The sequence below is a fragment of the Mastigoproctus giganteus genome, chromosome 11 (assembly GCF_048544385.1).
Source record: "Mastigoproctus giganteus isolate SK-2022 chromosome 11, ASM4854438v1, whole genome shotgun sequence".
Lineage (NCBI taxonomy): Eukaryota > Metazoa > Arthropoda > Arachnida > Uropygi > Thelyphonidae > Mastigoproctus > Mastigoproctus giganteus.
In genome coordinates, this window is record NC_143585.1 from 5,585,961 (window position 1) to 5,602,062 (window position 16,102).

A 16,102-nucleotide genomic window follows, 5' to 3' on the forward strand; every position below is an offset into this window, starting at 1 on the left:
AGGTTTGAAAGCCTCATTTTAGGAAGGATGTAGAGTTGCTAGAATGAGTAAAGAGAAGGGCAACACGACTGTTGAAGGGAACAAAGGGGTGTTCTTATGAAGAAAGGTTTAAGTTCTGCAAATTGCAACTTCTGGAGACTAGACATCTGTGACACAATCTGATTGAGGTGTATAAGGCCTTGAATGGATTGAGCAGACTCACGTCTGATGGGATTCTTCCTCTTGCTCAGATTACAAACCTGAGGGGGGGGGCATAGATTTAATCGGAGGAAAGACAGTTATAGAATGGATGTATGGAAGTTTGCCTTTAGGCAGTCTGTAGTTGTTTGCTGGGACAAACTTCCATCTGTTGTTGCGGAAGTTTATAGCTTAAATAAATTCAAGGCTGAACTGGACAAATATTTGGAATGAATGGATCAGTGAAATTGGAAAGGGTTTTTTTTTTTTTAAAGCTGTATAAGCTTGCTTTCTTGCATAATGTGCCTCTACTAATGCTAATCTCAGATAACATGATGGTGCAAATGCAGGTTTTTATGTAGAACAAGCGGAGTCTATGTCAAACTTTTCTAATAGTCCCTGTTCACGTGTAGTAGCAGTGCTTCCGTAGCCAGGTGGGCAGGAGCAGCACTGCATAGCACACGCTTCTTGATTAGACTGGGGTTCGAGCCCATGACCACCAAGTACAGAGAATGCGGAAAGGTCAGGAAATGAGCACCGCATATACCCGGAGCAATATGGCCTTAGTTGCTAATGCTTCTAAAATCTAAATAACAAACAAATGTGTAGTAGCTGAACTCAGGAAAAAAATTGAAGCCAAAATCTTGAGTAACCATTCAAAGCTTGGCAAAAATAAAACCAAGCATTACTCAGATGCTGAAATGAACTTGAAACTCTAACACAGTGGTTTCAACCTTTCTTTAATAACAGCACCCATACATAATTTATTTTATTTTGCGGCACCCCTATTAAATTTTCTGCCTGTTAGATCCGATTTATTCTCTCTCTCTGTCTGTCTGTCTGTCTGTCTGTGTGTGTGTAATATTAAAAAATATATATGTTATATGATAGTTATTACAATAATATATTTCAAAGTACAAATTATATATATATATACAGTATATAATAATTGTATTCTTTATATAGAGGTACTGTACTAGTAAACATCAATTATAGATCACCAGAAAATTAAAAGGATACTGTACACCGTTTTATAATGAAATAAACATGTCAATTAAAAAAATAATAAGTTTAAGTAACTTAAACCCAAATAATGTGGCACCCCTGGAATGTTGTTGCGGCACCCTGGTAGAAAACAACTGCTCTAACCTATAGCTTACATATAGAAAATGGAAAGCTCAATCTCTGCATAGGCTAATGCTCAATCAAAAGTGGACCATAAAAGTTGCCAGGGACCTAACTCGCAAGCAAATACAATGCCCAAAAAACCAGACAATATTTCTTAATATTAAGGCTGATGAAAGGATTTCTTTACTGGTGGTATCAACACCAGTCAGGACATCAAATAGATAGAACTTCAAAGCTCATTAAAGAAATCCAAATCAAAGCATTCCGGCATCAGAAATAAGTGTATGCCAGAATGCTGCTTACCCAGGACAAAATTTACATCAGATGGTCAGTGTACAAGGTCAAATCTTTTACTCAGTTTTTGCTTCCATAAAGGTGAGTACAGTAGTCTGTTTTTAAATTCTGTACAGTGGGATCAACTGATGATGTTTCCAACAGCAAATTCTAAGTGGGTAGCATTCAAGGAATTAATTGTGGAAGCTACTAAAAGTTTCATACCTATTAAGATATTTGTTCAAGGTTTAGGCCTAAATGGTTATCAAATGAACTAATGAGACTCGTGACAAGAAAAATGCATGGGATGCATATAAATTATCAGGCAACACAGAAGCCTTTGGCAGATATAAGTTAGTCTGTAATCAAGTCACAAAGGAGGTTAGGTGGGCAAAGGCACATTACGAGAAATCTTTGGCAAAGGATGCTAAGAAAAACAGCAAGGATTTCTTTACTTATATAAACTCTAAAAGGAAGGGGAAGAATCTGATTGGTCTACTTGATATCAATGGTTCGACTGTTGATGATCCTGCTCAAACAGCAAACAAACTGAATGAGCATTTTGCATCTACATTCACACATGAAGAGTTATTAAGGTTTGAAAATGGCAGAAGGTTATAAAATTGTAGCAGGGTGCTTAATGATTTTGTAATAACTGAGAGCAAAGTGGAGGAGAAATTTTTGAAGTTAAACATAAAAAAGGCACCTGGGGTTTATGGGATCTATCCGGTTATATTAAAGGAAGTAAGCAAACCTTTAGCCATAATTATGAGAGCATCCTTGGACTCAGGAGAGGTCCTCACGGACTGGAGATGTGGAAATGTTATCCCCAATTCACAAAGAGGGATCGAACGGTGACACACGTAATTACAGACCTGTTAGTTTAACTTCTGTTTCGGGTAAAATAATGGAGTCACTGGTTAAAGATGCATTGCAGGATCATCTAGACAAGACTGCAGTAATAATTCAAACACATCATGGGTTTATTAAGGGAGTGTCTTGTCTCTGACAGATTTGATTGGATATTATGATGTGGTTACAAAGGAACTGGATGCAAAAAATAATTTTGATATCATATATTTGGATTTCAGGAAAGCTTTTGACACTGTTGCGCATGGAAGACTATTGTACAAATTGGAGCAGAATGGTATTAAGGGTAAGTTGCTACAATGGATAAAAGGATGGTTGAGTGGGAGAAGACAGAGGGTGGTAATCGATGAATACTGCTCTTCGTGGACTAATGTTATTAGTGGAGTCCCACAGGGTTCGGTGTTGGGTCCACTGTTGTTTTGTATATTTATCAATGATATTGATGAAGGTATATCAGGCTTAGTGTTGAAGTTTGCAGATGATACAAAAGTTGGCAAGGTTGTTAATGACAGTAATGGCAGTGTGCTACTGCAACAGGATCTAGAAAATGTGGGCAGATGGTCTGAGAAGTGGCAGCTGAAGTTTAACCTTGACAAATGCAAAGTACTGCATATGGATAGAATTAACCCCAGAGAAACGTACCAACTGTGTGGTACTACACTTAAGGTGGTAGAAAATGAAAAAGACCTGGGAGTAATTGTGCAGTCAGATATGAAATTTTCTGAGCAATGCAGACAGGCTGCCAGGTCAAGTCATGGGGTTTTGTCAATGATATATATGATTTTGCTATCAAGGAGAAGAAGGTGATTGTCCCTCTGTATAAGGCAATGGTCAGGCCACGCCTTGAGTTCTGCATACAGGTCTGGAGGCCTCATTTTAGGAAGGATGTAGATTTGCTTGAGTGTGTACAGAGAAGGGCAACAAGATTGGTGAGGGGAATGAAGGGATCCTCTTACCAAGAGAGGCTTCAGTTTTGCAAATTGCAGTGGCTCGAGACTTAGGCACCTGCGCTGTAATCTGATTGAGGTGTATAATAGATGGGCAGAAATTTGCCTTTAGCCAATGGGTGATTAATTGTTGGAACAAACTTCCATCTGTCATTGTGGAAGTTGATAGGTTAAATAAATTTAAGGAGGAATTGGGCAAACATTTAGAGGGAATGGTTGTGTGAATTTTTTTTTTTTCTTTTTGGCTGATGCTGCATAAGCTTATACACTTGCTTTCTTGCATCACATGCCACTACTACTACTCAAATCAGACCTGTCCACCTGTGTACGTTGCAAGTGGGGATAAAAGAGAAAGTAAACACCCCACCAGAGATGTAAATTGCCCTGAATACCTATTTCATATTTGTTCTAGACATGGCAATTTCTGTTGCCATGCAATAGAAATAGGTGGCTCCATGGGCAGGAGCAGCGTAGCACACATTTCTTGATTAGACTGGGGTTCGAGCCAGTCCCCACCAAATACAGAGGATGCGGAAAGATCAGGGAATGACCACCGAATATCCCCAGAACAATATGGCCTTAGTTGCTAATGCTCCTAAAAACGAAATAACAAAGCAATAGAATTAGGCATGTCTAGAAAGTGCCATGAGTAACACAACAGCAATCCACCCCACAGAATTTAATTATATGAGCCTGGTTAGCATTTTAAAAATCTTCCCAATCATTACAGGAACTGCACTTCTCAAAGGCAAATGGGCCATAGGTGTGAAATAACTAGATATTTCAACATATATATATATATATATATATATATATATCAAGTTATTCAGCCAACAAAAGATCCTAAAAGTGGAAGTCATCCTTTACTCTCAGTACGTCACTGCCACTGTCATTGAATTATGCAAATAGAACCATCTCCCTATACTGCCGACCTAATGCAAATATTGATAACCAACTGCACTGTTGCGCTCTCTCTCTCTCTCTCTCTCTCTCTCTCTCTCTGTGTATGCATCCACTTGCCCTGTTAAAACTCTCTGAAATATATCAAATTTGTTATGGAAAAATTCACTGACTCCATAAATACAGACTTCTCCCATGAAAAAATGCTTTTTTTGGGATCTCTCCACCATGCATGTCAAGTTCAACATACCCTCCTGACAGTAACTAAAAAATCGACAAGAAGCAAAATAATCTTTGGTGGATGCCAGAGCTTTCTGCTGCTAAGCAGAAGATTTACAGCAAGAAAAAAATTTCAAAAGAAGAGAACTTGGGGCCCCCTAAAGAAGTGAAGATTGCCTTCTTAAAATCATGTGTAAATTGGATAGACTTCCCACTGTTAAAGAATACAGACGTGTTACCCTTAGCCAACCTAGGAAAACTCTAGAAAGATTAATCGTGAAATTTGACTTATTTCCCAGAAAATTCTTGTGAAGACACTATAGCTGAACTTGTCAATTTCATTCAAACTTCCATGCACAAATACATCCTGGTCATTATGGTGGATTTTTGAGGGCATATTAGGCGCCTCTGTAGCCAGGTGGGAAGGAGCAGCAGTGCGTAGTACATGCTTCTTGATTTGACCGGGGTTCAAGCCCGTCACCACCAAATACGGAGGATGCGGAAAGGTCAGGGAATGATCACCGCATATCCCGGAGCAATATGGCCTTAGTTGCTAATGCTCCTAAAAAAAAAAAAAAAAAAAAAAACCAAATAACAAACGAGGGCATATTTGACATGTGGTGGGACAGTGTATTAGACTAATGCAGGGTGTTCTCAGTCAAATAGTGAAAAACTGCTTCTGAAATGTGCCTCCGTAACCAGGTGGGAAGGAGCAGCAGTGCTTAGCACATGCTTCTTGATTAGACTGGGGTTCGAGCCCGTCACCACCAAATACGGAGGATGCGGAAAGGTCAGGGAATGATCACCGCATATCCCGGAGCAATATGGCCTTAGTTGCTAATGCTCCTAAAAAAAAAAAAAAAAACCAAATAACAAACGAGGGCATATTTGACATGTGGTGGGACAGTGTATTAGACTAATGCAGGGTGCTCTCAGTCAAATAGTGAAAAACTGCTTCTGAAATGTGCCTCCGTAACCAGGTGGGAAGGAGCAGCAGTGCTTAGCACATGCTTCTTGATTAGACTGGGGTTCGAGCCCGTCACCACCAAATACGGAGGATGCGGAAAGGTCAGGGAATGATCACCGCATATCCCGGAGCAATATGGCCTTAGTTGCTAATGCTCCTAAAAACCAAATAACAAACAAACAAGCTTCTGAAATAGCTGCTATTGTTAAAGCTCAAAATTAATCAAATAAAAGAAAAGTCTCCTATAAGTCTACATGGTCTGTTCTGGGTGCCCTTTTTTGGAATATCATAGATACCTGGACACAAATTTTGAGAAAACAATACAAATATCATATGCAGATGATGATTTGACTATACTACTCCCTGGAAATTCAAAAGTGGAATTAGAAAACCTAGCTTAAATGGTACTGGAAGATCTTCTCTGGACCAAGAAAAATGAAATAACAATATTTTCTGCTAAATCCAGTCTCTAAAGCTTCCAGGGATGGCCCTTCCCCCAAAGTTAAAATCAAACACTCAAATTTAAATTTTCAGTGGTAACAGAAGCTAAACACTTGGGAATTATTGCAACAAAGTATATTCCCCCCCCCCCCCACCATATCAAGTATATAACAGCTAAAGTTAAAATGTCTTTTGGTATGCCGATGAGGGTTATAAAGTATGAATGGGGTCCGAACAGGGAGGAAAATACTGTACAGCCCCCTATATAAGCCAGTATTTATCTCCAGTGTCATTTTTTGTGCTGGCAAAAAATGTTTGCAAAATGGCAGGAATGGTTAATCCTTCATAAGTCATGGCATTGACAAAATTATCAAGAAACTGGAACTTCCCACACCTATATTCATACCCACCTGATCGGACATGGATTCTGCAATGCTAGACTCGTCGGTTGTGGGATTTTGGAACCTGACTTGTGCTACTGTGGTGAATGGGAAGACTGATCCCATCAGGGTGTAAAAACCTGGTTTACCTGGTTTAAAAATCAGGTTTACTAATCCCATCAGGGTGTAAAAACCCTGATGGGATTAGTAAAATGAATGAAAGTGGAATTCTCACTGTTATAAAGAATTCTAGAACTACGGGGTGATAAATTCAAATTACAGGGGTTGAGGTTTAGATTAGATTGTAGGAAGTTTTCTTTTAGCCGGCAAGTTGTTGATTGCTGGAAAAAAGTTGCCCTTGCAGGTAATTGAGGCTGATAGTTTGAATAAATTCAAAGGTCAACTAGATAATTACTTATGTGTGGAGAGAAGCATATAATTTGTATTTTCTTATTGAGCATAAAATGAGAGCTTACAAATTGAGCATTTGTAAGCTCTCATTTATTTAGTATTTTCTTATGTATATATTTTTTTGCCAGTGCAGCAAAAGTCTGTGGCTTTCTTGGACTATATGGCAAATACTATTACTAAAAGGGTTTTTCTACTCCTATGTTATCTTCAATGACACTAATTTCTAGGAAGGATCATATACATATCTCTATTGGGATTACTCTGACTTCTAATCTCTCTTGGCATAAGCACATTACAAACATTGCTCCCTCAGCACCTAAAATGTTGCTTTTCTCTTTTGCTCTCAGCATTACTTTTCTTCCAAACAGCTCTTCACTCTGTATAAATTGCAATTTGCCCTACTGTTTAATATTGTTCTCACATCTAGGGTGGTGCCCTTAAAACCTCTCTCAAGCTTGTAGATTCCCCAAAAGAGGGTGGTTAGGTTAATTAATAGTCAAAATCCTTTTACTGTCCAACTTCAAACTCATAGAACCAACCTTTCTTCTTCTTCCTCATTTATTCAACTTCCTTTTTCTGGAACAACGTTCCTTCATATGTATTTCCTGAAATTGCAATCTACAGAAATTCAAGTCTAATATCGAACAATATCTTCTTTCCTCTTCTCTACCTTCAGCCCATACATGATACTAAGTACTGTAGGTTCTAAAATCATTTGCTAGCCTTGTAGAAATACCATAATCAAGCATATCTAAAACTTTGCTTTCCATTTGCATCCTTTTTAAAACAATCATATGTATGCTTGAAAACATTCAGTAGAAATTTATATCTGACATCATAAAAATTGTTGTGATGAACCAATGTAAAGGCCAATATCATAGTCAGAAAAAAATTTCTCAATATTGTTGTCCTTATCTTTCTTGCTTTTGAGTCCATATATTTTCAAATTCAACCATGTTATTTTCTTACGTCCATTATGGACTCTAAAATCAATGAGAAATATGTATTAAAAATAAAATATTGAATGGAAGTTTTCAGAACTCGTAACTAAAATATAAATTCCTGAGAAGTTCTGTAAAATATGTTAAACTATACTAGAATTGCAGTACTGTTTCGATAATTATAAAATTATCTTTTTCAAGTATTTGGTAAAATGACAGTTTTAACTTTATATTTTACTTCATCTAGAAGGCATTTATATTATGAAAGAAATATTTTAAAATTAAATAAAAATTTTTAATAAAACTTTCCGTAATTGATCACTTCTCACTCTGAATATAGTTTTATATTTTAGGTTACTAACAAGTAGGGCTTACAATACCGCTCAAAATCTTAATACAGTACCGGTATTTTGGTATTTTTAATTTATGAAACCAGAATACCGGTATTTCAAAAACAAACGTTTTTCTCAATAAATTTTGATGACGGTTAGGTGCAATAAAATGATATTCAAGTAGTATAATTACTTGAATTCATGTTTTAAATAAACTTTTATTGCAATAATAAATATTCTGAAAAAAATCATTAAAATACAGTTATTCTAAAAACAAAACAAATGCATATTGTTGCTGCAAATTTTAGTTATGTTTAAGCATCCACACTACATGTCCGAATAAAGTGACATAAGCAATCAATAGTATGATCGTTTAAAATGGATCTAATTTTGGTACATATTTGATTAGCGGCAGAAAACGCCCTTTCAGATTCTATTCTGGTACTATTGTACTGAGATAATCGTAGATGATCTCAGTCCATATTTTCTAGGCTTTGAGCTTTTTTAGCAAAAATAGTTAAAAGTATTTCATTAATTTCCGACTCAAGTTCATCTTTTAAAATCTCATTGGAGTCAGGCAATTTCTTATTTTAGAAAGAATTTGAGGAACACTGATGTTCTGTTCCATGATGGTCTTCATGGTTGAATTATGTTCATTTTCTGAAGGAGAAAGACGTTTTATTCAGCAAAGTATAATTTTCACTATAGTACCTTTACTGAGTCCGGGAGAGAGCAAAGAGTGGGGAAAAGGAATAAAAAAGAGAGCAAAGAGTGCAATAAAGGAATTCTTCACATATATAAATGCAAAGAACAGAAGGACAAATCAGACAATGAAGTTGCAGATGAACTCAACAGTGACTTTTCATCGATATTTACATAAAAAAAACCCTTTGTGTCAATACGATATTATGGAAGTGAAGTTGAAAAAAATGTAATTAATGAAGTTGAAATTTCAAATGATTATTTAATGAGAACTTTCACGCCTACAGGCGAGATAATTACGTCATAATCACATAAAGGTGATTTTTTAACCTTTATGTGATTAAATTATAAACAATTATTTTTATTAAATTAGTACCGGAAAACCGGTATTTTTTTGTATCAATACCGGAAAAAAATGACCGGGATCCCGGTATTGTAAGCCCTACTAACAAGTAATGTATGAGAATGAGGAAAGTGTCACTTCTCACGTACATCTGATACTGACTGCAGTCTGGTCAAGAATGAGGCTGAGGAACAAATTGACCCAAAATGCATATGCACGTGTTGCCACCAGTAAAATGTAAAATTTTGCACCACAAAGCCACTATGAAGTGCTACCTACAACATTTTTAAAAGTTGCTGTTTTGTGAAATTTTAAATAAAAAATTCACTACAGTTCTGATAGTAATCCTCTTGTGAGAAAAAAAATTACATGAATTATAATAAAATTGAAAAATCCAATGGGAGAGGAAGTGCCCCCTTACTGCTGGTGTCCATGATCAGTAGCATTTGATACCACTTAAATAAAATTTAAAAAATTAATTTCAGGATCTTGAAAAAATTATTTCCTATGAGCAAAAAAAATTTTAATCTATGAATCTATTAAATGTATTTCTGTATTTTTCTTAAATTGTTCACTAACTTGTTACTTTTTTATTTAAAGTTGATTGGTAATAAAAATTGCTGCTTATGGTTTTTTTTTTTTTTTAACAAGCATTCCAGGAGTATTAAGTCCTGCAGTGTAGGTGATTTTTTTCTTTATTTGCATGTTTTTGAGCTAATTTATTGAATATTAAAACACACAGTTCTGTAATAGCATGTTTACAGTGAAAAATTCAATTTATAGTTGAGAATAATTGCATTATTTTTTCAAGCGATATTTTGCTATTAAACTGACTTCTTTTAGCGTTAATAACAGTAACTCATGTTATGATTTCTGTCAAAATTACATTCATGTAATTTTGACAGAAATGAATGTCAATACGAGTTTAGTGCTAAAATTTTATGTTATTAAATGTTGCCCTATAGTACAAATGTTCTGAGTATGATGGCAGGTTCAAGGAATTGGTATTTGGCACGTGGAGACACTAATTTTGTAGTACACAGAGGAGGAAACATATTGGTTGACTTTCACTTTTCATCAGTATATGGCAACTCTTGAATGCTTTCTCATGTGAAAATTTGCTCTTTGTTCTGTTGCTAGTTTTCTGTGATGTTAAGCTTGATAAAAATGTTTTTAACATTTTATTCTTGTGAAATTGGGTATTGAGAAGTATGTGAGAAAAATTCTTCATTGTACTCTAGGGGCCCAAAATAAAAATTAAACTAATAAACATGTCTGATTCTGAAAGGATGTAGTGCTATTATGGCTGTTTGAATTTAAGAAATGTCTATGGAGTTTTGAATGATAAAAGATAATACAGGAACTCACCGACTTACGTAAGAGTTGCATTACGTGGAACGTTATGTAAGTTTGTGCAGCACTTGAAACTGTGCTCGCTGAATTGTGATTGAATCAAAAAAAATGTTCGGCAAACATGTAAATAGTTATTTATTGTATTTATTCAATTTTTTTATCTCATAAGCTGAAAAAATTACAGAAGTGTGCAATTTAAAAAATTATAAAATGACAAAAAGAGAGGGGAGACAGGCATAATGTCAGTAAGTTTACCTCTCGCATCATTGCCAGAATTGACATCTTCAGCTGATAAGTATGCCGCTGCAGAGGTTGAGGGCTGTGGAGATTTAGAAGGGTTCGGCCGCTCAACCTTATGAAAGAAGATATTAATGGATGACTGGACTGTGGCTTTTTTCTTTTCATTGTAGATTTCTGTGTAGCAAGCAAGCAAGCAAGCATATCGTTCACCCCTCTTAACTTTTAAGAAATGCTCACTGTCAGGATCCATCTCAAACCTCGCCATTGCCATCTCTCTGATGATGAAGCGTCTTGGCTCCTCATTTGGTTCATCTTGAGCCTCGTCAACATTTTCTTCTTTCATTATCGCTGCCTGCAAGTCAATAAGTTCTTCATTAGATAATTCCTTCTCTTCTTCCTCTAACTCCTCCACGTCTTTGGCATCAACCTCCAACTAAAGTAGCTCTGCAACCTTTACAATGTTATCTGTAACCTCTTCACATGATTCATCTTTTTCAAAGCCTTTTACGTGCCGTGGGCATATTGTCTTCTATGTGCCATTTAAACAACTTTTAGTAATTTCCGCCCAGGACTTATTGATGGCATGGTAAATATTGTAAGATTTCCAAAAGTCTCTTAACGTAAAATTTTTCTCTATAGTCTATTTGTCTATTCATCATCTATTTCTCATTGTCTACTGAAGACAATGCCTGAGCAAATGTTGTGCATAAATAGTATGCTTTTAAATTCGAAATAGCACCCTGATCTATAGGTTGGATGAGTGAAGTAGTGTTTGGTGGTAGAAATAAGATGCTCGTGTTCGAATTGAAATCACCTAGATGCGTAGGATGTCTAGGAGCATTATCTAATAGAAACAATCTTGAAAGGAAGGTCGTTGTCTTTACAATATTTTTCAACCTCTGGAATGAAACAGCATTTAAACCAATCTCTTAAAGAGAGATATTGTTATCCATGCTCTCTGATTCGATCGGAAATGCACCGGTAGGGTGGCTTTATTGATGCCCTTAAATGCACGAGGATTTCCAGAATGGTACACAAGCAGTGGTTTTAATCTGTAACCTCCCACTGCATTAGCCCCAAGCAAGAGTGTGGTCCTATCTTTTGAAGCCTTGAAACCTGACATTGTCTTTTCCTCTTTGGCAATGTATGTTCGATCCGACATTTTTTTTTCCAATGCAAAGCAGTCTCGTCAATGTTAAAAATTTGCTGCATTTAATAATTTTTTTTCCAACACATCACAAAACTTCTCTACGACTGCAGAATCAGCACTGGAGACTTCACCGCATACAGGTTCAAGCATCGCGCTGGAAACCAGCACAATGCTTGAACCTGTTAAACCACCCGTTGCTTGCCACGAACTTGGGTTGGGGTTCATCATACTTATCCTTAATATCTTTATAAATACTTGTTGCTTTTGCTTGAATGGCCATTGGACTCAGGGGCACTCACTTCTGAATCTGATTTTCCATCCATATTATTAACAGCTGTTCCATCTTCGATATAGCACCTGAATGCTGTTTTATGATCACTGTTGATCCTCTGACATGTTCTTTTATACGTGCACTGTTCTTTAAAATAGTATTCACTGTTGAAGCAGCGAGACCTAATTCCTTGCAATAGATGACAAACTTTGTCCTGCTTTGTACTTAATCATTTTCACCTTCATTTCCAAATCAATTTTGTTTCATTTCCTGGCGCTAACACCACTTGCACTTTTTGTTGGTCGCTTTCCTTTCATCATTGTAATACGTGAATAGGAATGAAGAGAAGTTTCTGAAAATTTGTTTTTTATGTGATTGAATATTTCAGTGAAGGGAACACATTTCACCATAATGCCGTAATGTAAAAACCCACACAATTGCAGTTATTGGTATCATCACAAATGCAGTAAGATCTAGTTTACTACCCATTTATAATTAGATGCATTAACAGAAAAGCCCAATAAACTGGACAGTGCAAATTGTTTTTTGGTCATGACTTCTAGAAACTTCCTTTAGAAAAATATCACAAAAGCATTAAAAATTGATTCTTATAATGGAACATATGATAATGATGAAAGTGTAGTGCAATTTCCATTATAAATATGACCTTTTAGAGAGATAAATAGCTTAGTTTTGTAGTGAAATTTCCAATTTCCAATGACTTGGAACAAATTACAATGTGGTATTGCGTTCACATTACGATATTTTCACTATACCTCCATTTATTCCTACATTTCCATTATTTTTTTTTAAGTTTACACCGGCCGGCAAAAACTTACGTAAAGTTGAATTTGCGTAAGTTGAGTATTATGTAAGTTGGGGAGTTCCTGTACAAAATAAATAAGAATAATCGTTATAAAATTCATATTCTGAGGGTGATATTAACTAGTGAAAATAATATTAAATGTTTAGCGTAATACAGACACGTTTATCAAATGATATGAATCAAAGTAGTAGCACTTTCACACATTTCAAGAGTTCTGGTTTGTGGCCCTCAGAAGCTGATATTGGCAAGATGTGCTGCACATAGTGAAGTTTCAAACAAATGGAAAATTAATGCTAGGGAAACAAGCTTAAATATTTTCAAGGGGAGGGTGTCCGGTTAGTAAAAGATGTGCAAAGTATTTATAAAGGATAATGAAGTTCAAAGAGGTGATGGGGTCATGCTTCTTATTAAAAGCATTCTGAGTATGACAAAGGTATTTTCAGATTCAGAATTTGAGTGCTGTATATAATGTGTTGTAGTGTGAGTTAGTTGGAAGTAAAGGTATGAGAGTAGGAGTAATCTATTGATAGAAGATTGTGAAGATTATTACAAGAGTCTGTATGTGTAGATAGAATGGGTAAGCAAGAGTGAAGTCTTATGAATGATTTCAGCTTGCCCCAAATTTATTGGAGCAAGTGGGAGGGAAACTCACCATTGGGGAAGTGAATAATTTTTAAATCAGCAATTTAAAAAAAAAAACCTTATAATGTTCAAAAGGGTTTTTTGATATTTCTTTTGGTATTTGTGATACCATACTCTAATTACAGTCTCTCTCATCTTGGGTTTCTTGTTTTTGTTTTGTTAATTTTTATTAATAAATTAATTTTTAACTGCATCCACTTTTTTTTTTTTTTTTTTTTTCTCTCTATGGGATTCAAATCTAGTGAATTACCAGACCAAGATAATGTTTTATTTTTGGTAATGTGAAGACCTTTTTTTTTTTGGCTGATGCTGTATAAGTTTGCTTTCTTGCATCATATGCCTCTGCTAATGCTTAATGCCCTTTTCTTGGTGACCAAGGCTGAATCCATTTCCCTCAACATTTTCCTTAAAGTTTTTCCAGTTATATTTGCTGGTTGATTACAGTTATTTCTTTACACTTTTGTTTTTTTTTTTTTTTTTTCCCCTTCAACTTTTTCCTTCTCTTCTGCTGTGAACTTCTGCCATTTTCTTTAATTGCTGTCCATCTCTTTTATTTATCTACACCAACAATTTTACCGATTTCAGTGTTTGTTTCCATACTCAACTCTTAATTTTAGTAACCTTCTGAGGAGTAATAACAGTTATTCCCCCATCTTCACTACCTTTTAAAGAGAATTGTCTACAACAACAAAAAATTACAAGATTCCTATTGGAAACAGAACTGCACCTGTAGAAGTCAGAACACTGCCTTCTGATGCTTACAATTCACCTTGACATATGTACTGGATGAAGTTGTAGAATACCATTCAATTCAATTTCAATCAAACCATTCAAGCCTCATACACCTCAATCAGATCGCCTCGCTGGAGATTAGGCAAATGCGAGGTAATCTGATTGAGGTGTATAGGGCTTTGAATGGTTTGAGCAAGCTCAATGCTGATAGGATTTTTCCTCTAGCCCAGATTAATCACCTGAGAGGATGTAAATACAAATTGAGGAAAGACAGTTGTAGAATAGATGTGGGGAAATTTGCCTTTTGCTAGCGGGTGGTTGATTGCTGGATCAAACTTCCATCTGTCATTGTAGAAGTTGACAGCTTAAATAAATTTAGAACTAGAACTAGACAAACATTTGGAACTAGACAAACATTTGGAGCAAATGGATGGGTGAAATGAGAAGGGTTGGTTTTTATTTATTTATTTTTTTTTTTTTATTTTTTTTTTTTTTTTTGGCTGATGCTGTATAAGCTTGCTTTCTGGCATCATATGCCTCTGCTAATGCTAATATGACTAACACTTAATAACTGTCCCCACCCTGGCTAAATGGGTCAGACAATTTTTCATGGAAAAATAATAAATACTTGGAAATCTTCTTAACCCTAAGGGCTTAATATGAATTCCAAGTAGTTAACAGCATTGGTTGTTGTTATTTTGTCCATTAAATATATATGCCTGAATTTTTATTAGGTTCTTCTCATCAGTCATTATCACAATAAGAATGTGAGTTTTGGAGTGTCCACAGTTTTTGTTCATAAAAATATTAAATATATATCTTTTTCTTTTTTATTTTGAGATAAAATGTAAAAAATAATTTAAAATGCTGTTTAAATTAATTCTCCTGTGTATATACACTGTGATATGATCTATAGTATTCAGAAACCAACAAGTAGTTTCAAAAATGTTCTACCAAGTTAACTTTAGCCTTTGCAAGCTTTATTGGGTGGGGGAGGAGTTCTTAACTTGGTAAAGTAAATTTATTGGTAAAGTTGGTAACAAATTTATTTAATAGGAACAGTATTCATTGAACTGAGGAGTTGCTAGAGTCTTTGCTGAAGTCATAGAGGAGGAGGAATTAAGGTTCAAGGGAAAATGGTAACTTTTAAGAAAGGGGGGAAGGATCCATTGGAAATTTAACCAGATGTTTGTATTAAGGCACCCTGCTAGAGAATATTTGTAAGAGACTTTAATATAACATATGCATGGGAAGAGATTAACAAACTAAACCTAATCAAACAGTTATAATGGTATTGTAAGGGGTAGTAAAAAAATAAAAATAATTTACATTTTTTACATAAGTGAATTTGAACTGCTGGTTGAGTTTTGTAATGTTGATATTGTATGGCTTACAGAAATTACCCTGAAATTAGTAATGTGGAATTACAGTGGTAATTATATGTTCAGGAGTTAGAGAGATGGGGCGCATAATGGGGGGGGGCCTTCTTTTCAGAAGCAAATTGAAAGCAGTCAGACTTACCAGAGTTTGATCAAGTTGAGGTGGATGTAGTATTAGTGGCAAATAATGCTAGAAAGCAAACTTACATAGCATAAGTCAACACACACAACACTTCCCATATCAGCTGTCCAGCCCCTTCTAGTAATTTTTAGTTCTTTCTTAAATTTATTCAAACTACCCACTGCCACAACACAGATAATTTCATTTCAACAGTCGACTACCTGCCATCTGAAAGCAAATTTCCACGCATCTATCCTTCACCCATCCATTCTCAGTTTAAATTTTTGCTGTCTTCTGTGTTGTCTGAGCAAGAGTAAAGATCCCATCAGCATTTATCTTAATCTATTCATAATGCAT

The 16,102-nt window shown here is 35.5% G+C and overlaps 1 protein-coding gene across 2 annotated transcripts in view; it reads left to right on the top strand.

Moving 5' to 3' along the window:
• The window catches only part of LOC150077664 (tumor protein D52-like), a 147,016-nt gene that overhangs the window by 77,086 nt on the left and 53,828 nt on the right, over window positions 1-16,102 (top strand). Inside the window, exon 4 of one of the 2 annotated variants that reach the window (XM_090384990.1) lies at window positions 9,683-9,709. The exons of the other annotated variant lie outside the window; for it this stretch is intronic. Coding sequence (XP_090241116.1) covers window positions 9,683-9,709 — 27 coding nt within the window. The remainder of the gene's footprint in view (window positions 1-9,682; window positions 9,710-16,102) is intronic. 2 annotated transcript variants of the gene reach the window in all.